Here is a 24,757-nt window from a genome sequence, read left to right on the forward strand (position 1 = left end):
TAGAGGTTACTAACCGAACGCTACTAGAAGGAATAAAGAGAAGACTCGAAGCTGACAAAGCTTCTTGGGTTGAAGAACTATATAATGTACTGTGGGCTTATAGAACTATGGTTCGAACACCTACAGGAGAAACTCCATTCAGGTTGGCATATGGATCCGAAGCATTGGCACCGGTGGAGATAATGGCGGGGACGTTACGGGATCGTGAGTTCGAGGAAAAAGCAAATGAACAAGGACTGCTTGATAGTCTTGATTTGTTGGACGAAGTTCGGGCAAAGGCAATAGCACGAACTCAACATTATCAAAGAAGGATAGCGTCTCATTATAATACTCGAGTGAAGAATCGTCGGTACTTAGCCGGAGTACCGGAGATTTGGTGTTGAGAAACACCCTAGCTTCCGACCCGCGTCACCAAAGAAAGTTGGACCCTTCTGGGAAGGACCTTATATGGTTGTGAAACCGGTCGGTTCGAGGAGCTTACAAGCTGAAGAACATTGATTCCCAGAAAGAATTGGATCGTTCGTGGAATGCTAGGCATCTCAAAAAGTTTTATCCTTGAAGATGATTTCAATTTTGTTCGTGATGTAATCATTTTCAACTCAATCAATGCAATTTTTGGTTTTCAACAAACTATCTTTTGATTGGGGGGCATCATACACCACATTCAAGAACACATTCAAGAACAAGATCCAACTATAAGGCATCGGATGAAAATTCGTGTGGGTCCTTCAACACTTCAACACTTATGGAAAATCTTTCGAACTTTCTTAAGTCGGGGCATCGGATGAAAATCCGAGTGAGTTCCTTTTGCAAGGCGTCGGTTTAATACCCGAGTGAGTTCCTTCGAGACTTATTGAATTTTTGAATTATCCTTAAGTATAAGGCATCGGTTTAAAACCCGAGTGAGTTCCTTCTCAAACTTATTGTATTTCTCCGGAAATCCTTAAGTATAAGGCATCGGTTTAAAACCCGAGTGAGTTCCTTCTCAGACTTATTGTATTTCTCCGGAAATCCTTAAGTGTAGGCATTGTTTCAGACAACTAAGACCTAATGCAACGACGATTCAAGTGGCTAGCAAAGTTCAAGATACAGTAATTTCTTATTTCTTTAGAAGATCCAAAGAGGCCAGTATCAAAACAATTACAAGAGCTGGATATAATCTCTGATCAAAGAAGAAAGTCATTACAGGTGATTGTTAACAAGTTATACAAGATCGACGCGACTTTGCTAGAACAAACATATGAGTCAACCATTGGTGAGGAAAAGAAGAAATGAGGATTACAAAAATATTTCAATATTCATAAAATCCTCTGCAATTTCATACTCTTTGCCCAGCTTGTCCAGGAGAAGAATGGTCCTCGACCAAACTCGCATTCGGCACGAGCTCGTCATAATTGACTTCTTCCAGCGGAGAATAAACAGGAGAATCTTCCAGATATTGCATAATATCTGGATCGGAAGGTGGAGGATCAATCTTATCCTTGGTCCAGTCGGGAGGAGGAATACCCAGGTTGGTAAATACTTCAGGATGGCAAACAGCATTGTAGGGAGTCGTATCAAAATGAGGATCTTTCCTTAATATTGATTCCCATACTTCGTTCTCACCATCCCGGTATGCTTGCAAGTTATAAGCATTCAGCATATCAACAAAAGGCTTACTGTGTAAATACTTGAAGACGCAGGCTCTGCGAACATCAGTTGGAAGGGATTCGGGCAAAGGAACGACAACTTGCCTTTCGGGTAATGTTTCAGATCCTTTAGCTCCTGACTTTCCAACTGTCCGTTCCAGTCGCCGGATCTTCTCCCTGGCATCATCCAAATCTGACCGAAGACGACCAATCATCGAATTCTTTTCTCCTGCCACCTCCCAAGCTAGATCCCAAAGGCGAGCAATCTCAACATCTTTAGCTTCAGAGATTCCCTAAAGCCTAGAAACTTCATTGCTCAACCCTACGAGTCTAGTGCTTGCTTCCACTTGGTTGTGGAAGTTACCGCAAGACTCCTGCAAACAACTTTCGAGTTAGCGAGGAGCGAGAAAAGTAATTTTTCAAAATCGAGAGGATAATGAAGAAATACTTACATCACCGGTGACTTCGTAAAGACTTCATCCGGAAGTTTGGAAAGAAGCTGCGCTCTCGAAGTCATTCGAGCAGCGGTACACCATTCCAACGCTTTGTCAAACTCGTTTGACACTAATTCGAGCGAAGGATGAGAAGGATGAGCCGAGGTGAGCTGCATCACTTGTCACCCGACGGCGCTTCCTGGTGGCAAAATCCTCCAACTCAGAAGGAGAGGAGGAGGATGCCAAACAAGCACTAGAGTTAGAAATAGGAGCAGCATCTGCTGGGCCACACCTTCATCGAGACGCCAACATAGTTGCCTCGGATGCCCGAAGAGTCTCCTTCGGGGGGTGCACCGACAGGCTCACCAACGAGCTCACCGGCGGGATTGCCGCCGGCACCATCGGCAGCGGAGTGATCAAGATCTTCCTGGGAAAGACAAGCGGTCACTTCGGGCAAAGAAGGCGCAGGGACGGCATCAACAGAAGCTGCAGGAATCTGACTTGAAGATTCACCGCCAGCAATCGCCTTACGCTTGGAGGATTCACCAGCTGAAACCACCGCACTGGCCCCAATCACCACCGACGGAACGCTATTCTTGCGAGATTTTGCTCTGATAAAGTCTGGGTTGATCTTGGGAGCCACTAAATAAAAAAAAAAAAAAAAAAAAACAGCCGTATCGAGTACGAGAAATAAACGACAAGCAACAATGGGGAAACCCTAGTTTTCTAAAGCATCGACAGGACCAACAAACTAAACCCCAAGTATAACTACGTGCGGTTTACTTTGGGGAGAAGAGGGGAAAGAGATGAGAAATCAAAAAACTCACTTGTTCAGAAATGGATAGAGCTGTCGTCGAAGTACGAGGAATACGGAGGCAGGCCGAAGGACGAAAGGTTGTTTTGGCACTTTAGCAAATCTATCTTGTAGAAGTCAGGATAGATGGAGAGTACCCACAAAGGCTTTAAATAGCCTCAGGTATAAGACGACGGTTGAAGGCTAAGGACAACCGATGACCCAGATCGAAACGACGCTTCGAAATCCGCAAAAAGCAAGATCAACTGTCGAAGGGATGCCACATGGAAACATGTGGAAGCGAGCACCTGGTGCGAGAGAAACCTCCAATCGTCGCACTTGCCATTAAAATAATGGAGGTATTTCCGATTCATTGGAAACGATGAATGGTACACAAAAGCAGGAAAATGTTTGAACTTCGCAGAAGGGAAACGTGCGGACTTTGCAATAAATGAAGAAGTGGGGAAGATTAACGCATCTTCCCGAAACGCATCTTCACAATATTTCTACAAGATCATTATTCGGCGAGGAATGAAGAGTTAAGTGATAAGTTTTATCATTAATACTTTGATATTCAAGGCAATACTTCGGCAAGAGATGGGGAAATTTTGAGGTCAACATGAATAAAGAAATGTCTATTCATTAAAATGAGGGTACATCTTTACAAAGGAACAACACCCTAAGCCTTTTCTTCATTGTTGCCCGAGGGACCCTGGTCGGGATGACTTTTCTCAGGATCCTGAGAAGAGCCTTCCTCAAGAATGTCATCGGCTGAATCCTCTACAGCAACAACTTGAGACTCGGCTTGTGATTTCTCCTCTGGAAGTGCCGGCTCGTCATCTAGATATGCCTCATATTGAGGGTCAGGCTGGAAAAGGATCATCTACTCCACGGGCCCGGTCTGGGAGATCCATACCAACTTTCCCGAAGACCTCCGGGTGGCATACCTCACGAAAAGGAGCGAGTGTCGAAGTCGGGGATCGTTCCAAGGATCTGCTCCCAAACGTCGTTACGCCCCCATGCGATAAGCCTGAATGTTGTAGAAACCTAGCAATTCGGAGAAAGGTACGCTGTTCAGGTATTTCCGAATGCACTCCTTCCGAAGGTTTGGCTTTATATGCTCAGGCTTGCTAGGGATTGCCAACTTCAGATGTTCTTCGAGATCCCTACTCTTAATTTCAAGGCTGTCACCAAACAACGTGGCAGCTGCCTTTTGCTTCCTGGCCTCGCGCTCGGCGGCGAGAGACACGAATTCTTGAAGCTTCAAGGGCTTCCTTGAGGGAGGTCACTTCTTCCTCATGCTTTTTCTGCAGCTCCACGGTAGCTGCGGTCGGCTGGTCTATTTCGAGAATTGGCCTTGGCCAATTTCTCTTCACAAGTTTGCAGCAAGGAGCTGGTGCGACCAACACGGCTCAATGCTTCCATGTGTTGATAAAAACTCAACACGGCATTCCTGGGAAGATGGAAGACATCAGAAGAAGTCATAAGAAATTATGAAAACATAAATAAGCAAGAAGACCGTTACCTTGTAGATTGACTCACAAGGGAGGTGTCATCCAGGGCTTCAAACTCCTGGCGATCAGAAGGAGCAAGAGCGAGAGAGCTCCACTCTGCGGCTTTCTCGGGATCCCGAGTGACCCTGTCGGTCATCTTCAGGGTCCACTGGGGGAGGAAGACTTCCTCACCATCCGTCGAAGCTTTGGATTTTTTGTTGGAGGGAGCATCAATTGTGTCATGCCTCCTCTTGGTTCGGACGGAGGAGGAGACGGTGGCCCTCTCCACCATTGGTTTCTTCCCTTTACCCGAAGCATCGGCTGCGGGCTGATATTCCCGATACCCCTGTAAGAGGGGTCGGGAGAGGGAAGAGAAGCCTCTTGATCTCAGATCAAGACCACAGGCGATCGTTGCTCGGCTGTCACAACGGCTCTAGCGGCCTTCACCCGCGAGGCTTTCGGGGTTCGTTCGGGAGGCACTGCAAAGAAGAAGGACAAGAATCAGAATTCAAGACATATCACTTCGATCAAATCAAAGGATGATGGTTAGAAGCTCACAATGAGCCAAGCCCCAGTACTGAAGGATGGAGTTATACTCCATTTCATATCCATGTATCTCTTGATACCACGGAATGGATTTGATCTTCCTGATGGCCGCCTCGTCTTCTTTGGATAAGGGAAGGCCCCGGTTACTTTCGGACGAAGAAGTAAACCTCCTCCGGGTGGTCGGGAAGTTAAGATCCGATGGAGGCGCTCGACGAGAAAAATATCGTTCGCGCCATCTTTTGTGGTTAGAAGGGCAAGTTCCTTTGGCAAGGATGCTGCCCCTCCAATCAAGTTCAGCCCTATTGCGTTTGGAAAGAAAGACCCATCCGGGAGGATGGGAGATAGAAAGAACATGAAAATGTACAAAAAGAGAAAGAGATGGCGTAATGCCAAGCTCAAAACACAAGCCCAAGAAGCCGACGATGAGACGCCGGCTATTGGGGAGGAGCATTCGGGACAAATGTTCCAGTGATTCAAAGCTGCGGAAAATAAAGGATTAAAAAAGGGAAAGCGAACCCCGCTTTCCGGTGTATCTATGTACGAGAGAAAATTCACCGGAAGGGATGAATCAACCCTCTCATCGGGGTGGGGAGCCCTAACTTGATATGAGGAAGGAAGGTCAAAATCTTGGACAGCGGAAAGAAGAGTTTCTCCATTATAAATGGAGGGAGCAGAGCCAGGCCCACCATTGGACCCGGAGGTTTGAGGTTGCCTAGAGGAATCAACGATCTTGGAAGATCCGGACTCGACAAGGACGGGGAGAAGTTTCGGTTTTTCTTTCAAAACCTTTTTGAGAAACTTCAGCGAACTCCTGCCCGGAGGACGGTTAGGGTTTTGTTATCACTATCCGATTGTTCGGGGAGTAGGAGAAGCAAAAGCATCACTTGCTATCACCAACATGGGGTACTAAAGAAGCCCTATCGTCCGCCATTACTTGTTTCGATAAACTACAAAAAGAAAAGACCAAGTAAACTTACTGATTCGGTGAGACGGAAACTTGAGAGCGAGGAAGGCGCGCAAGAAGACGACAAAGGTTCAAATTCCAGGACGGGGAAGAATGAAACCTACGAAGACAACGAACCGCTTTTAAAACTCCCGCACGAGTGTTCGGGAATCGAACGATCGAGATTGATTCAAAATTGACGATCAAGATTCAAAGACGTTTTGAAAGTTTGAACTCACGAATCCGAAATAGGCGTTCGGAAACCGTCGCTTGGATGACGTGAGCCACGACGAGATCAAGCGCAACAAAGACATGTGGCCTTACACTCACAACGCTCGAGGAAAAGTGACCACCGCATTAAATGTGATATGACATTTAATGAAGCACGCAGAGATCATCACCCGACGACGAACCCGAGTTAAAAACCAAGCCCTCGGGATCGACCGAACGCTTGGTGCAGGGGGCTCGTGATATGGAGAGTTTATGATCGGACCGGGTTCATACCTGGTCCGACCCCCGACCCCGGTCGAGACGGAGAAAACCGAATCGCTCCCGAGCGAACCGGATCGAGAAGATGGCTTTTGAAGAAGAAAGATTACTCTGCTGCAAGCGTGCCCTAATCTTACTTATGGATTAGGGTAATCACCACGATGATGACGAGACTCAAGCGACGGCTGCGGATAATCATCATCAAAGGGATAACTATCGCATAACCTAACGGTTATCTCGGGAGTCCTCTACTAGCCCAAACTAGTAGAAGTCTATCGCTCAACGGATCTTACTAATGAGATCCAACGACTACCCGAAGAAGGCTCGAGTGCATCCAACGAAGGAGATTCGAAGGTACACTCTATATAAACCTCACTACCATACAAGGTGAGGGACGGATCAATCGATCAAAGAGAATACTATCTGAGACTCAGGTTCAGATACATACGATAGACCTAAACTATCGGCGTCCGCTATCTAGATCACCTTTCCCGTTTCTTCATTCATTAGCTCTGTGTTTCTAGCGAGCCGTTTGTGATTAAGTTCATCAAGCGACTTAGCCTTCGGAGGTGGACTCCCGACCCCAGCGGTCGGGCCACATCCGGCGGTTTTGGGTGGGGGGGGGGGGGGGGGGGGGGGGGGGGGGGGGGGGGGGGGGGGGGGGGGGGGGGGGGGGGGGGGGGGGGGGGGGGTGGCTAAAGCGTAACGTACGCTGAACTTATATGGTAACCACTCTCAAAACGGAAGGTCAACTCAGTAGCTGATTGAGCAAGACCAACAACAATGAAGCATAATCTCAGGAGAACAACAGCCCTCGTCGGTAAACTTACCAAATACCAGAAAATGTAACACTTACGGTATAAAAACAAGGACACACCCCTCCGATAAGCATCCAATACATTCTGAACATAGTTTTGTGCAGCTCTTGCACGAGATCTTAACCTATTCATTGTCTGACCAAGCCATTGGAGGCGGCTGCCCGGCACACGAGCCGGCTCGCATCTAACCTTTCTTGTAGGGTTCATTGTCTCAAATACGAAAGGAGGCTTGGTCGGGATCAACAATATAACTGTGACACATCAGAAATCACCCATGGCAAAATTGAAGTCCTATGTAGAATAAAAAAAAATTATTTTTCACATTAGAAGATTGCTTGGTAGTTAATGATCAACATCTCTTAATGAAGAGGTCTTCGATGCCCTGAGCATGTTTACCACTAGGCCAAACTAGTGGTTAGCACACCATTAGACTTTTGAGCACGATTTCGAATTCCTCTTTGTACAATGTATCTAGTTTAGACCCCTAATATAAAGCTTATTAGTTCCCCCAACACCCCAGCCCCAAAAAAACACAATTTCTAGAAGAATCCAAAAAAATTAATTAATTAATGAATTCACATCACCAAAGACTCTAATTCGGTGGATACCTTTTCCCTTGTCTTTCAAGAAACTTCCGTTGGGTTTTAACAGAGAATTAGTCGAGAAGTCAGGGGTTTAAAGTTATAACCGGAAATCTCTGTCGAAGAGTCACGAATAACCGTTGCGAGAAACCGCTTCAAGCTCTGCGAAGTCATTTATTGAAGAAGCTTTGTTTCTCAGTTTCAAGACTCTCTTGTTTTGCAATGGCGGCTAGAAATGCTCTGTTGAAGCACCTGAGAAGGAACGTTCTGGCGCGAAAGGCTACTCCGGTTGCTTTCTCATCGAATAATAAACGTCTTCATTTACCTGTTCATGTTCATGAGGAATTCAGAAGACCTTTTCTTGGCAAATCGGAGGTCTCTGATCGTGTGACCGGCGTTGCAAAGAACTTTCAAAAAATCGATCCTTTCAAGGTAAAACCTATTCATTTTGTGACGATTAAATATTACTTTGTATAGTTATATCTGGTTCTTTCTTCTTCTTGTTTCTGTACTAATAAAAAACAGGGTTTATATCCAGTTTCTAACTAAATCGTAGTGCAGCACATGAGCTGTGATGCATTTCTGATTAGCAACTTAAGAAAGAAATTTTGAACTTTTTTTTATTGCTAACTCTGATTTGGCGATTGGATTTCGCTTCTCATGAACAGCTGAAAAATGTTGCTTTCACTTTATGTCTGCCTTCATTTCACAGGAGAGCAAAATTTTAAGCTTTAGCTCCGGATGATTACTGAAATTACAATATGTGTGAGCATGGACGGAGAAGCCTATCTTTAAATGATTTGAGAAAGGACACCATCTGTAGGGTGGTTAGTCCCAACCCCAGCTATCCGAAACTAATATGAAAATGATCGCTTAAACTGACATTCATGGTGTCATCTGTTACGGAGAAAAAAAAAAAGGTAGTTAATCCTATATTTATTTTTACTGACCACTAAACAAAGTGAAGCTCAATTGGCCTCGTCCAAGCCATGTCTAATTTAATCAGCTTGGATTTGCAACTCTGGGTTTCCAGTTTGCTCTATATTTCATTCTCAGTGCATCTTTTACCCCGTCTTTGAGCACTTCCAAATTCAACAATATCTCTCCTACCTCGCGCATTTGCTGTCTCGGTTCACAGTTTGGGACCACTGTGTTTACTTCCCTTATTTCCTCTCCTGTTGGTGTAACTTTAGGTCCCTTTCAGATGTAGATGTTTGCAATCCCTTCCCACTGTTATATCCCATATATGATGGAGCACCATGTTGGTGCAATTCTTGAGTCGTAGTTTTTCATTGTTGCATTTGATCCATCAGTGTAACTTGACTTAACACATCACCTTTGATTCATGCTTCCTTGGCTCTTCTATTTGTGATATCATTGACAAGATGGTCTTTGGTGCAGCTATTCACCACTTATGGTGGAAGCGTAACCTTGGGAGATGGACTTCCAACTTTAGATCCTTTGACACAATTTGGTATGCCTTCTACTTTGATGTTTCTTCTAGGCTCTACTTGCTTCCCCACTCCCCGTTTTAGACACTCCAAGGGATGGGCATATTGTTGTTCCCTGGGGGTCTATCTTCCTCTTTCCAGCCTTGTATATTCTTTCATTGCCCTTAAGTAATGATAATTTATTCATCCATTTCTTTTCTTTTTTGACACCTATCTGAAGGATCAACATTCATATAAAGCCTGTTAGGAATTGCTGTTGTAATTGATAATGCATATGCCAAAAGCTGATAAAACTTTTCAATTTTCTTGTAATTATATTACATACACAGTACCTCAAATTGCCTGAAATATGGTGGAAATTGCATTGCTCCTCAGAGTTGACATTCTGTTCTAACCCATAGAGCTAGTGCTTTCGAGTATCATCTGTCATCTTCTACCGTTTCTCTCTTTGATTCTACCCGTGAAACCAGAAGAAAGAACCGGATTAGAAGATACTCTATTTGGATTTGTTTCCAATCCTACATATGTTAGGCATTGATTTTGTGTGTGGATTTCTCTTGTAAAAGAAAATTCATATTGATGCAGATCTGAAGACCTACGTCTGCAACCAGACGGCCAAGGAGAAGCTCTCCAAGTAATACATCTCGAGAGATGTACTACTATTAGTAGTCTCGAGATGTAGTAGTATTTCAGTTGTACTTACACATTTTTTTTTTTTTAAAGCTCTATTTATTTTGGTTGGCTTTTGGTGTTTGAAGGGATCCTTGGTGTTTCGAGTCCAGGAATCCTAATGTGGCTGAGGATTCAGTCTGCTACCCATCTACGCTGCCCTATTGAAGATCAAGCTTAACAAGAAGGCAGGCTGCAGATCTATGAAATTATTATGTTCTCTTGAATCCTAAAAGCCTCAAATCCTAATTCCCATCAATTCCACCATCAGTTTTTGCTCAAACTTATTCCATCCATTCCACCCTCCAAGCCCTAGAACCAATCCTAGTGGAAGCCAGTTCTACCAACCAAACCCTAGTTTTATGATTTTCTTGAAATTTGAGTTTCTCTAGATCCTAAAAGCAAGAACCTCTTTCACTTCCAATCCACTTGTCAGAATTCTGTCAAACTTCAAGGATCAAGCCTGTACAATTTCCCCTAAGCTCAATCCAAATAATAACCCTGTTGAGCCGTTGGATTTCACGATCCATATATTGAGAGATTCAACCCATCTCAACAAAATCATCCCATGCTTGAAACCTAAAAGCCACCTATAATTCCAAGAACCCTTCTGTTAGTTTCAGAGAACAGAAAAGAAAGAGAGCTGGAGATGAAGAATGGAGAGGGAAATTGAGAAGAAAAGGGAAGTCTAGAGAGAGCGTATGAGGAGCCTCACTATCATTGTGAGTGTCTCCCAATAAGCTGTGATTTATTGATAGAAAACTATGCAATTACATCTCAGACTTAAAACACTTGAAAAGGAGTCATAAGGGAACTCAATAACCCAACAACATTGGTGTCAAGAGCTGGCACCAACTCTTGACCTCCTTTTCCTTTCCGTCAGCGCCCTTTAACACGTTCCCCTGTTATTAGTTGGATTCAAACATGATTACCCATCCCTTCTAAATCCTAAAGCTAAACCAAAACCTCAATACCTCATTAGAGATTCCCCCTCCCCCCAACACCCTTACTTAGGCCCCAACAAACCCTGATTTCCCTACCCATTTGACCTATTCCATCCCGAAGAGATGTTGGCTGTTGGTCCTCAACCCTATTGAGGTTATGTTGTAACGAGGGTCAGCAGGCCCAGGAGGCCCGAAATTTGGGCCCAAATAGTGCCCTAGACATGGGGCAGCTTGGCTGGTTGAATGCCCTAAGGATATTTTGGTCATTTTCATGCCCCTTCTTGGGGTCTCATGGGTCTAGTTAGATTTTGTGTTCTGTTAGGAGTCAAGATCTAACGTCTTTTTTTAGTTGATGATGTCATGGCCAACTTATTAATGAGTCTTAGCCCAAGTGGGAGTCCTAGTTGAAAATTATTTTCCTTCTAGATGATTATTATTTTATGTGTTAATTTGTGTGGTCCTTAGAGACCCCCTTTTTAGTTGCTGGTTAGTTATTAAGTTGTTTTTAAATTGGTAGCTGTTAATGGATTTCCAATTTGAGTCCAAGTTTGTTAGTCTAAGTGTTTTTCCTTCTTTGTAATTGACTATGAAAGACAGCCATCTCCCTCATGTAAAGATTAGATTAGATTAATACAACTGAGCATTGAAGGAATTGGATCGTGGGTTCCAAGGTGGATCCTCACAGCTGAGTGACTTTCTGCGATTTTTCTTCAAGCTTCTTCAACCTCAAGAGCCTACGGCAGCATAGGAGTGTACCGGTCCACTCCCATCAAATAAGTACCAATCCCAGCCCCTCCCCTGCCCTCTGTCCCTACCCTAATCGTTGCGCAAGCCCCTTCCCCTCCTTTTGTACCCTGGGGCAGCAACCTCCTGACCCCCTCCCACTTACCCTCTTCTAGACATTGCAGCAGCACTATCCCAACCCTTCCCCTCGCCCTTCCTTCTTGCCCCTTTCTTGATGTTGCAGCAGCTTAGGAAAGTAAAGAGAAAGAAAAGAAAGAAAGAAAGAATAAAGAAAAGAAAAAGAGAAAGTAGAGAGATCAATAAAGAGAAAGAAGACCCAAGAAACCCAACTGCAAGCTTCGCTACCCTGTCCCCTAACTGCAAGCCTCTCGAAACCTTCCCAGCCTTTCCCTAAATTGTTGAATCCTAAACCCTCCTATCTATCTGATTCAGTCTTTTATTTTTTCCAAACCCATTCCACCGAGGGTGTCTTCGAATATCCCAAAACCATATCCACCACAGTCCACCATCCCACTTTTAGAGTTTGTTAAAACCCTAACCTTTCCTAGTCCTCTCCGTACGCAAGACACAATTTCCCAAATAGACCCAACCCACCCAGGAATCTTTGTTAACCTAAAATCTCCCTATTTTCCTCACCAAAACCATCCCATATAGGAAAGAAATAAAACCCTAACCCTACAGATAGCTTAATTAATAGCTGGTTCTAATCAAAGAAGGATCTTGAAGACTGACCCAGAACCTGGGTTACATCAGGCTACATCAGATAGTTGTGGAACTTTTTACTAATTATAAAAGTTGCAGTGGATATTTTGTAACCATGGTTTCTATAGAAATGTAATTACAATTATTATTAAAAACCAATTAGAATGGGCCTCCAGAAAGAGGGGTAATCAAACACAATTGGTTTCTGGAAATGATTCCAGAAACATGTCTATCAAACACTTCTGAAACTGATTCTCAGAGTATAAATGATGCAGTAGCCTTGGCCTGGCTGGACCGTCATGACTTTGGAAACCTAGAGCAAGGTGTAGGCCAAAGCGGATTTTTGGCCTGGAGAAGCCTAGGTTTAGTAATATTTATAATATTTATATACTTAAGTTTGGGGTAGGTCATGTAAGATTTCCTTAGGAGTTAGTTTCTTATTCCAGTTGCTTCTGTTCTAGTTAGGTTTCTATTTTTGAGACAAGGCTTATTGCCTATTTATTATGTTAATGTATGAGGACTTCTTAGTTTGAGTTTTGAATTATTGATAATGAAGAAGTTTAGTAGAGAATTCCAGCATGAGTGTGTGATTGTCCCCTTCTCCTTCTCCTCCTATTCTCCTAAGTCTCTCTCAGTGCGGCCTACCTTAGAAGACCTTCCTCAGTCTTTACATTAATTAATGTCAAGAAATGTTTCTGATGTTTCTTGGAGCATTAGCACAAGTAACATGATGAAACGGACCTAACTTGAAAATTAGCTTCTCTTTGGAACTCCCAGAAACTATTGCATTCAAGTATCTATAGACGATTATCGTAACTACTTTAAACCTCATCATATTCTGGCCATTGAGTGGATTTACTAATTGCTGAACCTACATGGAGTAAAATAAAACTACTTCAGTAATTGGTTATGGATTCTAAGATACACATGTAGGAGCCAACTTAACAATAGTTCTGCTCTTGCAGTAGCTGACATGCATTTCTTCACACGGTTATATTGATGAATGAAATAATTCCTTCATCTCAAAATCCTGAAAATTTCTAGAGGGCTAAACAGGTGAGGAGTACCAACTATACTATATGCTTTGTGTTGCCACTGTACATTTAATTCACTTATTACATCAAATATCTGAATTTAGTTGCTGCACATGGTTGTTGTGTACTTATGTTTTAATAACCTTTATGGTGGCACCAACCCATTCACAAGAACCAAGCAGATAAAGTTTATGGTCAAGAAGTTAGAAGAAAATTCTCACACCCGGCCCAACCCTGCTTTCCGCATCTCTTTCCCCTCTTGCCTCTTGCCCCCAGCCCAACTTCTCTTTTAATTTCCCGCGCTTGGCCCATTCCTCATCCTTTCGGCCCACCCCTACCCCAACCCCCTTCCTTGACTCATCTTCCTTAGGCCCTGATCACCTTTCTCCTTCCCAACCCATTTTCCCTCCCCCTATGGCCCCAAACCCTTCCAACCCAACCCACCCCTCCCCCAGCCCAATCCTCTCCCCCTTGGCCCGCTGCTGCCCCATCCTTCATCCTCCTCCCCTTCCCCCTACCATTCTCAGCCTATGTCAGTCCTCCCCCAATCCCTCCTCTAGTGTCCCCCCCCCCCCCCCCAACTCTTCTGGCCTTGGCCCTCTTTCCCCAATTTCTCCCCGACTATTCTTGTTTCTATCCCGGTGGTTGCGGGTGGCATTGACTGCAAGCATGGGGGTTCTTCCAACACTAATACCCCATCTCCTCCACTTCGGGGTTACAAGAAAAGCAGCCATTCTACTAAAGGGTACCATCACCTTGACAAAGACTCCGTTGTTGAGCTCAAATCATCAAGGAAGAAGAAGAAGAAGAAAAATAGGGAATGGTAGCTTGTTTCCTTGAGCTTGTCTTGGCTCTTTCGGACTTTAGTGTCCCATTCTTTTTTTTTTTTTTTTTTTTTTGCATTTTTCTTAGGGCCTTGTTGGCTTTAGTAGGGCTCTACTCTTTGCATTTCTGTTGTCCTCCCCCCCCCCCCCTTCTTTTTCCTTCTCTCCTTTTGATTAATGAATTCTTTATTCATCCATAAAAAAGTTGTCACGGGCAACCAGAAATGAAAGGCTAGCATATTGGGACATGATTGCTTCATTGGTTTTCTATTTAATGGCAAACTGATTGAGATAGATGCTTTAATAACTGCTGGTTTCCTGAGTTCTTTTTGTCTTTTTTGTTTTTGAAAACAAACCATTCCCCTTTTTTTTTTAGTAGAAAAATATTGAATTGCGAAGTCTGAAAACAAATAATAACAGGTGTTACTGGAAGGAAAGCAACAATGCGGAAACTAAAAACCTTCACCGACACCTAAGGTTTAAAGTATCCCACAATACAATATGAAAATACCTGATACGTATTCATAATGGATACAACCGATAGGATACATGTTACGTCTCTCTATTGGATTATAGTAAAATACATTGACCAGTACGATACAATACTCAATACAAGGTGATACATCTCTTAAAATCACCTAACCGATACCGATACTTTAAACCTTGCGAACACCACAAGTTTCATCTCCCGTTTCTTTGCTCTTTTCCTTTATTATTATTATTTTTTTTGGGGGGGGGGGGAGGGGCAAGAGTTTTTCCCATCTTTTACTAAAATATTTGGTTATTAGCTCAACCAAATTTGTGTGTTAGTTGGTACAGAGTTTTAGAACTGGTAGGAAAATGTAGCCTCTGAGGTAAAGAAGGAATTTTGTTTGCTGGTTATATGGGAAGAGGATGTAAAAAAATTATTGTAGGATCTCTCTCTCTTTCTCTTTTCTTTTCTTTTTTTTTTTTTTTTTGTTGGGGGGGGGGGGGGGGTAGTTGGGGGTTGGAGGTGGGTAGAAAGAGCTTTGCCGAGATGTAGAATGCGTACAACCAGTAGCTTCCACAATGCAAATCTCATGTAGGATTCTCTGGTTATACATGTGGTGGTAGTGAGTGTTTTATTAGCTGGCTGGTTTTGATGTTATGGGTTCATTACATGAGGAGTTGGTATGCATTCACTGGATCTTAGGTAAAAATAACAAAGATGGCAGAGAACAATAGAGGTTCAAGAAGATCCACTAATGGAGCTTGAAATCCTATCCAGTTGGATATTTGTCTTCCACCATAACTTTTTTGGTTATCATTGGGTTCAGAGAGTTCTCAAAAGTCAAATTTATTATAATCTGTGTGGTTACTTCAAACTCTTCGAAGTCTGCATTATGTATATTTGCTTTACTTGCAGGCCTTACTTAGGCAGGTGACATTGCATCACTCAGTTCTCAATTCTCAGCGATCTGCATTTTCATCATCAGCATCTCCCGAAACCAGTGAGGAAGAGAAAAATCAAGCTAGGGAAGACCATGCATCAACTGTTGGAAATAATAATGCTTCGACAGATGGAGAGGCTGCAGAGACAAGTGCTGATAACAAAGATGCAGGTTCTAATTCGAAACTGAAAACTCCTGCCTCTCAAAATGTCAAGAGGAGGAGGAGGAGCAGGGGTACTAAACGAACCGCCTTTTCTGATTCAGAGAAGGAAGATGAGCTTTCTTTTGATGATATGGTAAAGCTTGTTGCACAGAAGGAAGAATTGCTGAAGATTAAACACAAGGAGATAGAAACGATGCAAGATAAAGTTCTACGCAGTTATGCAGAAATGGAAAATGTGATGGACAGAACAAGACGTGAAGCAGAAAACTCAAAAAAATTTGCCATTCAAGTCAGTAAATTATTGATTTTTTCATGTTCTTGCCATGTTTCCTTTCCCTTACACCCCCTTCCAATTTCATTTTGTGCCTTACTAGCCCATATATAATTTGTGTTGTATATTTTTGAAATGCTTATTGTGCCTTTCATATGAAATTTGCTCCAGAACTTCGCCAAGAACCTGTTAGATGTTGCAGATAATTTGCAAAGAGCTTCATCTGTTGTTAAAGATAGCTTTCTGAAAATTGATGCATCTAAAGACACTGTTGGGGCTATGCCACTTCTAAAAACACTTCTGGAAGGGGTGGAAATGACTGATAAACAGCTTGCAGAGGTAACTTATTCCTTTATTGGCCAAAGGCGTCATCATTTTTTTAAATATTAAGATTTTCAAGATGAACTGCTTCATTGGAACTATGCTATTTGTCTTGGGTGACTATATCCTGGATGGGATCCCTTGAACATAATGCTTCTGCTGGTGAGCTCTAAATCTTGGGCTTGGGAATTGGGGCATATAGTACCACCAGCAGTCCAGCACTCTAGAGAGGGAATGAAGCCACTAAGTTGTTTTTCTTGGTTATGGATCTATCACCAATGGCTTCCTTGCTACTTTGCCTTTGAATGTTCTTATTCATGGCAGAAGTTTCTATAGATGAGCAAATCTTTGGACTCTTGACAACTGATGAAATTCTTTTATGCAATCCTGGGTTTCAAATGCTGTTTGAGTTTCTTATGGCTCACACAAGTAATTGGATAATTGAATCAAGAATGTGGTGGCAGAATGGTAAATATATTTAAAAAAAAAAGAATGTCAGTTTGGTAAATAGATGGAATCTTAAAGTAGTATTTAGGCAGGCAAAACTAAAGAGCAAGAATAAGGAAAGGATTATTAAATCAAAAAGGAGTAAATGTACAAACAAAACAAAGGATGAAAGGATTGAAGATAGTACGCTAACCTCAAAATAAAATATCATAAGAAAGGGAAAGGGGTTCTGGGATATGTGAGGAATAACTTCAGTCTGTTAGAAGGGCAGTTTTATCAAAATGTACAAACAAAACAAAGGATAAAAGGATTGAAGTTAGTAAGCTAACCTCAAAATAAAATATCATAAGGGAAAGGGGTTTTGGGATATGTGAGGAATAACTTCAGTTTGTTCAACTTGACCATTTTACCCTTCCCTAAGTGCTCCTTATTGGGCCCCATGACCCATGGGCCTAAGCCCTTCAATCCTAGCTCTGTTCAGAACTCGCCTATGTGCTCCTGATTGGGCCCCTTGGCCCATGGGCCTAATCCCCTCAGCTCCGCTCTGAACGCGCCCATCTCCCCTATTCGGAACCTCTTAGCCCACTCCTCAAATTTTGTTTGCACTGCCAACTCTGAGGCTTGTGGCTCGATCCCTATCGAGCTCGATTCGGATCCTCCTCTCTCTCCCCCTTCTCATGTCCTTGATTGGGCTGAGTGTAGAAGAAATAATCACCCTGCTAAAGGGCTCAACCCTTTTGGAGACGACTTCTTGGTGGATCTCAAGTCCTCTGAGAAAAAGAAGAATAAGAAAAAATCTGCATAATAGTCTCTTTGGCCCTTTTCGGCCCATTTTCTTTTGGCCCTGCCCTTGTTGCATTGTCAGTGCTCTTTAACCTTTTCTCTATTTCTGCTGTGTTGCAAGTGCGTCGTTGTTTTTAATACATTTATTTATTCACCCAAAAAAAAAAAACTTCAGTCTGTTAGAAGGGTAGTTTTGTCAAGATGTAAAGAGAAGGGCAGTTTCCTTTGTGTACCTTGCTTCTTCTTTTGTTTTCTGTCTCCTATTCATATTTGGACTCTTATATTGATACTATTGAATAATATCTAAGGCCTGTGAAGGTTCACGCAGTTAACGTGAGGCCTCCATGGCTGTTTTCTGCACTTTCTTCTCTGAGGCCTTCTCTTCTTTCTCTTCTCCTCTCTGTTTCTTATATTATTTTACACAGTCAAATCCTGATGTGTAAGGCGGTGGTAATGTTTGAGGAGTGGAAGCTACCACAAAGTGAGACATTTTGGGTCTATCCTTAACAAAGAGGGTGACATAGAAGATGATGTTTTAACACATAATCAAAAATAATATGGATGAAGTGGAGAGGTGCGACAGGAACATTATGTGACAAACGCACACCAGTTAAACTTAAAAGGGAAAATTCTACAGGTAATAAGACCAGCTATGACTTGTGTGTGTAATATTGGGCAGTTAAGAAGAGTGTAGCATAGATGACAACGTTGAGGAGGATGTATGGCAAGACTTTGAAGATAAAATGAGGAAAGATTGTGGCACCAATTCAGGACGATTGGTGCAAGACTCACTTGAAGTGGTTTGGCATGTTCAGCGAGGATCTATGGATGCACAAGTAAGGAAGGGTGAGTAGATTTAGTGTTTCTTTCTTCTTTTTTGTGTGTGTGTGGGGGGGGGGGGGTGAATTAATGACCAAATTAGAAAAACAAAAAGAGGCAAGAGGTAGGCTAGAAATGACTGTTGAAGAAGTAGAAAGAATGATGCATGTGGTGGGGCTCAATCCTAGTATGACCGCGAATAAACATTTTTGAAGAGTAAAGACTTGAGTTGTCGAGTACTCATAGGGGGTTTTCTGGGATGCTTGTGTGACTATTGTTTTTACTTCTTCCCCCTTAGCAATTGTCTTTTCTACTTTCTTAGCCACTTTGGATCTATGTAAGCAAACCCATTTAGTTGGATAAGGTTTAGGATGTGGTAGTTGTTATTGTTGTGGAAAAAAAGGGAAAGGGGTTGTGTTCTTCGTCTGATGCAATCCCCTTAAGTATGAAGTTGAATTGGTTTATATAGGGGGTTTCAGTGGACCAACAAGCTTAATGGTGCCACCAAGAAATCGAGGTAAAAGAAATAGCATCAAGGCAGGAAGACGAACCTGGAAAAGTCCACTGACCAGCCATTGCAATAGTGAGTTCATACTCTTCTTCAATCGATATCTTGAAGCAATCAGCTTCAGCAGTATCACATAGGCTTAGAAGAAAGCCTTGTACTGGAACCTAACAGGGTAGAGATGGAAATGAAAGAGAGAGGGGGGGGGGGTATAGATGGGTTCCAAGGCAAAACTTATCTCTTAAACTGGACTATGGTTCCACTTAAGATATTTAGTGGGCCTTTGGGTTTAGCCAGGTATTGGGCTGTGCTGTCTTTCTATTACTGCCCAAATACTAGATTGTGAGGATATGTTGAATTATTAATAATTGTCATTATAATCTTATTAGGCTGATAGGAATTTTCTATTTTGGTTTGAAGGCTTAGGTTCAAATTAAATTTCTGTACAACTCCTATTCTTTCTTTTATTATAATTAGTTTTCTAGTCATTGGAAATGGCCATTATATCCAATAGACTTTAAGTTCCCCCCCCCCCCCCCAAAAAAAAAAAAACCCACCAAAAAAAAAAAAAGAAGGAAAAAAAAAATGATGTATATCAATGTTAGATTCATAGGTTAGTGAGAGACTATTGGAGCTGTCGGTGGGAAGCCTTGGTCATATGCCTTCGCTTTCTTCTCTTTCATACCCTCTACGCTAGTTACTATTCCAATAGCTGCATCCGGTATACACAGAGCCTTCATAATCTTTTCCTACTTTTGTTGATTATATAAGACAAGGTGTTCCAATGATTCATCGACAGAGATTGAGATCGCACAGCTTAAAAGTTTCCTACCGCACTCTCTGAATCTTGTTTTTGATAGCAAGCTTCTAAGGAGGTTTCTCCTCATCCAACCACCAGATCTGAGTCTAGGTCTTGGTATGATCCTTCCTCGTTATAGACTTCATAATATCATGGTTTCATGTTCTTCAGATCTTCCTGAGGCATACAATTTTTAAGTATGTGTTTAGTAACATCTCCATTCTAGGAGACTAGTTCATATGTAGAACCGTTTTACATGTTTTTGTGTCAGGAGAATGTTCTTTGTTTGAAAATGGGCATTTTATAAATCCATACTGGAAATATCTCCTAGTCGGGCGTGCAGTCTGAAAATTCTAGTTTTCAAGGGCATGGGGCAAGAGAGCAAGTTGGAGGGGTTTTCAAGTAGGGTCGGGTGGTCATGGTCTCGAGAGTCCTTCACCATCAGGACAATTGTAGGTTTCGGTTTTCCCGACAAAAATGTGCCTTTTGCAAAAGACATTCTTCGTACGCTTTCTCACCAGTTCATTTTTCAAGAACAAAAAGGATAAACCATTTCAACAAGCACCTGCAACTTGTTCTTTTGTTCTCCGAGAACAAAGAACGCACGAACGGTCCCCCAAGACAATTGCCAAATGCATCCTCAATCAAAACCTTCAATTTCTTCTTTTAATCCTAATGCTGGAGCACCGAGTTGGTTAGACAAATATGGCCAACTTTGATGGATCCAGCCCAACCAAAGTTTTTATCCAAAAAAGGTTAAAACTAGGGGTGTTAATAAAACCCTGTCGATCTAAACCGGCCCAAATCCGCCATGAGCCTAGCCCAGCCTGATTTTTTTAACCTAAAGGACGGGTTTGGGTTAACAAAATAACTAGCCCTGACAGGGTTTGGGTAGGGTTTAGTTTAGCCCTTGGCCTACTTGGCCCAACCCTACCCAACCTTATGCTAATTTAGTTAAATTAGAATTTTCTATAATTAAGTTTTGAATAGTTATTTAACTAAGTATTCAACTTACTAAGTTACTATCCTGATGGATTAGTTTATTGGCAAATACTAACACTTCATAACTAAGAGGTCAACTTCGACTTTTTCCACCAGGAGGGGTTCAAACCCGTGAATAATAATAATAATAATGATAAGAGGAAACCTTGAATTGACTTTTGAAGCAACTATTAAAGACTGAAAGACTGCTTTCTTATAAAGTTTAAATCTCCTTGGCACCACTAACCCATGCATTTTGTTTTGTTTTTAAGTTTAAAAATCAGGATTGGGTCAAGGTAAAACAGGGCTAACTTGACCCTATCAGGTAAAGCAGGTCATGTCGGGCTTAGAAGAACCCTAACAAGGCAGGGTTTGGGTTTGGGATTCTCAAACCTTGGAAGAGTCGGGTAGGGTTTGTGTTTGCGGGTTTAAAGTCTCTAGGGTAGGGTAGGGTTGGGTTTAGATTGATACAAGATACAACCCAAGCCGGCCCCGTTGACACCCCTAGTTGAAACCAAGGTGCGAGATTTCGCCTTTTGTTGGTTGCCAAAACCGGCGAATCGGCGACATTTCCAGCGCAACTATGCATGCCTTTATACACTTTCCTATTCATCAGTTTTCATTTATTAGTATGTGAAAATATTTGTGGTCAGGTGATGTGTCATGACCAGAGCCTTTAAAGTTAAAATAAAAGGGAGGCAGCTGGTTTAATTGATGTGTGATGTAAAGACTAAAGACAAAAAGGAGAGTGTGTTTCACTGGTTTCCATATAACCCACGCTCACACCCTATTCTAGAAATGTGTTTCTGCTTGATCTTTTCTTGAAGATGGAATCATGGAAGTCACCGGAGTTCTAACCCTTATGATTGTAGCTCACAAAAATTTGAAGAAATCCAAAGAGCAAGCGAGGTGAAGCAGAACCGAACATTGAAGCACTGTGAGAACTCACCATGAAAACAAATTGAGAGGGAGAAAAGGAATCTGCTCATTCCAGCGATCAAACAATTCGCTCAGTTTAGAGCTTCTTCTCTGCATCTCCTTTCAATAATCAAAATTTACCTCCAACAATTTATTTTCGAATGAAAGAAAAAGATTTCCGTGAAGTTTCGGCAATTTTCACCAATTTGCCGGAGAATCAACACTTTTCTGATGATTTTCAATCAATATTGGTTTCGCCCCGTTTTTTATTTCGGTCCTTGGCAAACTCTGCGAATTTCTCTAGAATTCGGGCGAAACTCGCCTAAACTTTCTACCTTGGTTGAAACTAGTCCAGTTATATTATGTCTTTTATAAGTTTTTTTTTTTTTTTTTTTTTTGGGGGGGGGGGGGGGGGGGGAAGTTTAATTAGTTTTGGAGTTGATTTATATAAGCATTAACAAGACACAGAAAGAAGAAAATAAATGATTCTGCCATTGTGAGCCTTCAAGATCACCATTAAGAGGATTCTTCACATCAATTTGATATAGAACAATAGTGAGTTGCAGCTAGAGAAGTCAAAACCCGGAAAGATGTGAGCTTAGCCGGCTAGAGGGAAAAATATCTAAATAATCTACACCATAAACCTGAGCAAGCCCTTGCCCCAAACCTGGCCCTCAAACAAGCAAGGGTACCATCAGGATTCACCTTAATAAATGAAACCAGACTTCCCTAGCAGTAAGGAAACAGGTTCTGTAGTCTGATTTTCCTCCAATGCCAACAGCTCCCCAATCATAGCAGTAGCCCCACCAGGATAAGGTAAGGCCCTCTGAAACAAACTTAGGAACAGGATGATTCTGGATTGTAGTTAAAGAAGAATGAAAAGAGGAGGATAAACTAGAGTAAGACATAATAACAAACTGTCAAGTACCTTAATGAAGAGCAATTGGAATATCAAGGTTACAAAGAGGAGAACTCACCACAAGGTTGGTAAATGAAGGATACAGACGTGGAGAAGCTGTAGGAATGTTGGGGGCGGCAGCTGTTTTCGGATACTTGAGCTATACATCTCAAATGGTAGACTCTGGGAGGACTACCAGTAATGAATTTTGCCAAACTGTAACTTGCACAATCTCACATTGAATAATATAAGTAGGGAGATCATTGTCCAAGGTCAGAAACATTAGCAAGAATGGTGAAGTGGGTGGAGTAAAGAATGAAATGTCAACAGCAACAAGATATTTTTGTGACTACAAGATAATGATAACCCTATTATCTATGAGAGTATCCTATGAAAAGACACTTAAAGGTCAGAGATCTAATAGAAATTCCACGATGATGAGCTCAGTGCAGGGATTCCATTTAGAAATTCCAAGATGATGATCTCAAATAAAAACAAACATTACCCGAAAATACGAGGTTGTAAAACAAAAAGAGGAGTAGAAAGGAAATAACAAAGAATAAACGGAAGGCATCAGGTGGTTCATAAGATAACTAACACTCAAAATGACATTTGCTCAAAAGATTTGGTCCCATGCATCCCAAACAACAAAGAGCAAGTGACCTTTTTTAAATGGTGAATTCTGTTAAACCATTCTGTTAAGGAAGTGCGACACAAAAGTTCTGATGGAGAACGCTGTTGGAAGCCCTAAAATCATTAAAAGGAACTAAAGTAGCACCCTGATGCATAACCACCCTGTAGTTTTTTCCACTCGTTTACTTTCTTAGACTAGGATTTGGGTTAAGCTGGCTCCATTTGAGCTGGTTCTATCTCAGCTTGGGCGTCCCCTGTCAGTCCAACCATGCTAATAATGCTCCTCTCTATCCTGGGTTTATTCCTGGCATATGGAAGGCTGATGTGATCACTTTGGTGATTAGATAGAGCACCTGTTTGATTGCTGAGATGATAAATTTTGTAGCCCATGTCAACTGTAAGTCCCAACATTTAATGGGGTCCTATTCTCTCTCTTTCCTCTTCCTCCACCCCCACCCAACTAGATTTTACTGGTGTCCTTTTGTAGGCTATGTGCTACTAATACCATGTGCAAGCTTTCTGCATTTCAACACAGAAACTTCTTGGGTTAAGTTACGTGTTATAGAATACAAATCATTCTCCGACACTGAAATGAATTATTGGCAGTTGAATTTGTAAATTGGAAGATTCTAATGGATTTCAATTGTTTTCAGGTGTTCAGAAAGTTTGGTGTAGAGAAATATGATCCGATTGATGAACTATTTGATCCAAATAGGCATAATGCAGCATTCCAAATACCTGATAATTCCAAGCCTCCTAGCACAGTTGCCGTCATCCTAAAGGTATTAAATTGATAAAATGTTTCTCCAGCTAGTTATTTGAATTTCCTATTTGGTATACAATGGGTTTCGTTGCTTTTCTGACTGCCATATATGTTGCATTGACATGCCCCAATTTTGAAACTCACGCACTTAAATGAGAAGTTATGTTAATGACTACATTAGTATGTAACCAAGTTCTATTTTTCCTTATTGCATGTTACAGTCGGGGTACATGCTGTATGAACGAGTTTTACGGCCAGCGGAAGTTGGTGTAACTCAAGCTTCAGAAGAAAGTAAAAATGAAGCTGATCAAGGTTGAAGAGCTTGAAAAGTTAAAAGAACAGGACCATTGTGGCCAGTTTTGCATGGACATGGGATCGCAGAGAATTTGTACAATTTTTTTTTTTTTTGTTTTGGTAAAGAGAATTTGTACAATTGCACAGAGAGAGAGAGAGAGACTACATCAATTTGAGGGACTAATTCTGGTAAAACAGTGGTATAAATTATCGCATTTGGCTAACGTCTGTATTCAGTTTCTATTCACAGAAAAGGTTTTACATATGGTAGGTTGCATACAGAATCAACTTATTTCAGTTGATTGGCAATGATGATGTTGGTTTCTAACTTTGTATTTCCATATGCTTTAATTTATTATAATTTTGAAACTACTGCTTATATTTCCATATGCTTTAATGTATGATCATTTTGAACCCACAGAGATTCTTTACCGAAGGAGAGGAAGAAAGGAAAAGGAACTGCTGAGATTGGTTACGCTTCCCCTAGAAATTATGACTGATAATATGGGAATATAAACGTATCCTTATACTGTTACAGACAAGAAAAAGAAATGGTAGAACGGTAGTTGCTCCAGGAGAGTGGTAGATTGTTTGATGTTGCTATAGAATTTCTTTTTTGGGGAAAAAGGGGCGAGGAGTAGACATTGAACACTTGGA

At 41.9% G+C, this 24,757-nt stretch overlaps 1 protein-coding gene across 2 annotated transcripts; it reads left to right on the forward strand.

Annotated features, from left to right (window-relative positions):
- The first annotated feature begins 7,759 nt into the window (after window positions 1-7,759).
- Window positions 7,760-24,482, forward strand: LOC149011731 (grpE protein homolog 2, mitochondrial-like). 2 transcript variants are annotated; one of them, XM_089163524.1, is made up of 6 exons: window positions 7,760-8,157; window positions 15,481-15,676; window positions 15,770-15,957; window positions 16,111-16,278; window positions 23,697-23,825; window positions 24,028-24,482. In XM_089163524.1, exons 1-6 carry the CDS (start codon window positions 7,948-7,950, stop codon window positions 24,121-24,123), a joined length of 987 nt encoding a protein of 328 aa, XP_089019650.1. In that variant the 5' UTR covers window positions 7,760-7,947; the 3' UTR covers window positions 24,124-24,482. The 2 variants fall into 2 exon arrangements, with proteins under 2 accessions (XP_089019650.1, XP_089019648.1); XM_089163522.1 differs by having other exon boundaries at window positions 7,762-8,157; window positions 15,481-15,957.
- The last annotated feature ends 275 nt before the right edge of the window (window positions 24,483-24,757 follow it).

Source organism: Hakea prostrata, chromosome 7 (genome assembly GCF_041222555.1).
Source record: "Hakea prostrata isolate BN-2017 chromosome 7, UWA_Hpros_2, whole genome shotgun sequence".
Lineage (NCBI taxonomy): Eukaryota > Viridiplantae > Streptophyta > Magnoliopsida > Proteales > Proteaceae > Hakea > Hakea prostrata.

What these genes read in the sequence shown, in the direction of transcription:
- LOC149011731 (XM_089163522.1), top strand. Translation starts at nt 7,948, where the DNA reads ATGGCGGCTAGAAATGCTCTGTTGAAGCACCTGAGAAGGAACGTTCTG. An exon ending in CAAAAAAATTTGCCATTCAA is followed by an intron (nt 15,958 to 16,110) that starts GTCAGTAAATTA and finishes AATTTGCTCCAG; the next exon opens with AACTTCGCCAAGAACCTGTT. An exon ending in CAGTTGCCGTCATCCTAAAG is followed by an intron (nt 23,826 to 24,027) that starts GTATTAAATTGA and finishes TGCATGTTACAG; the next exon opens with TCGGGGTACATGCTGTATGA.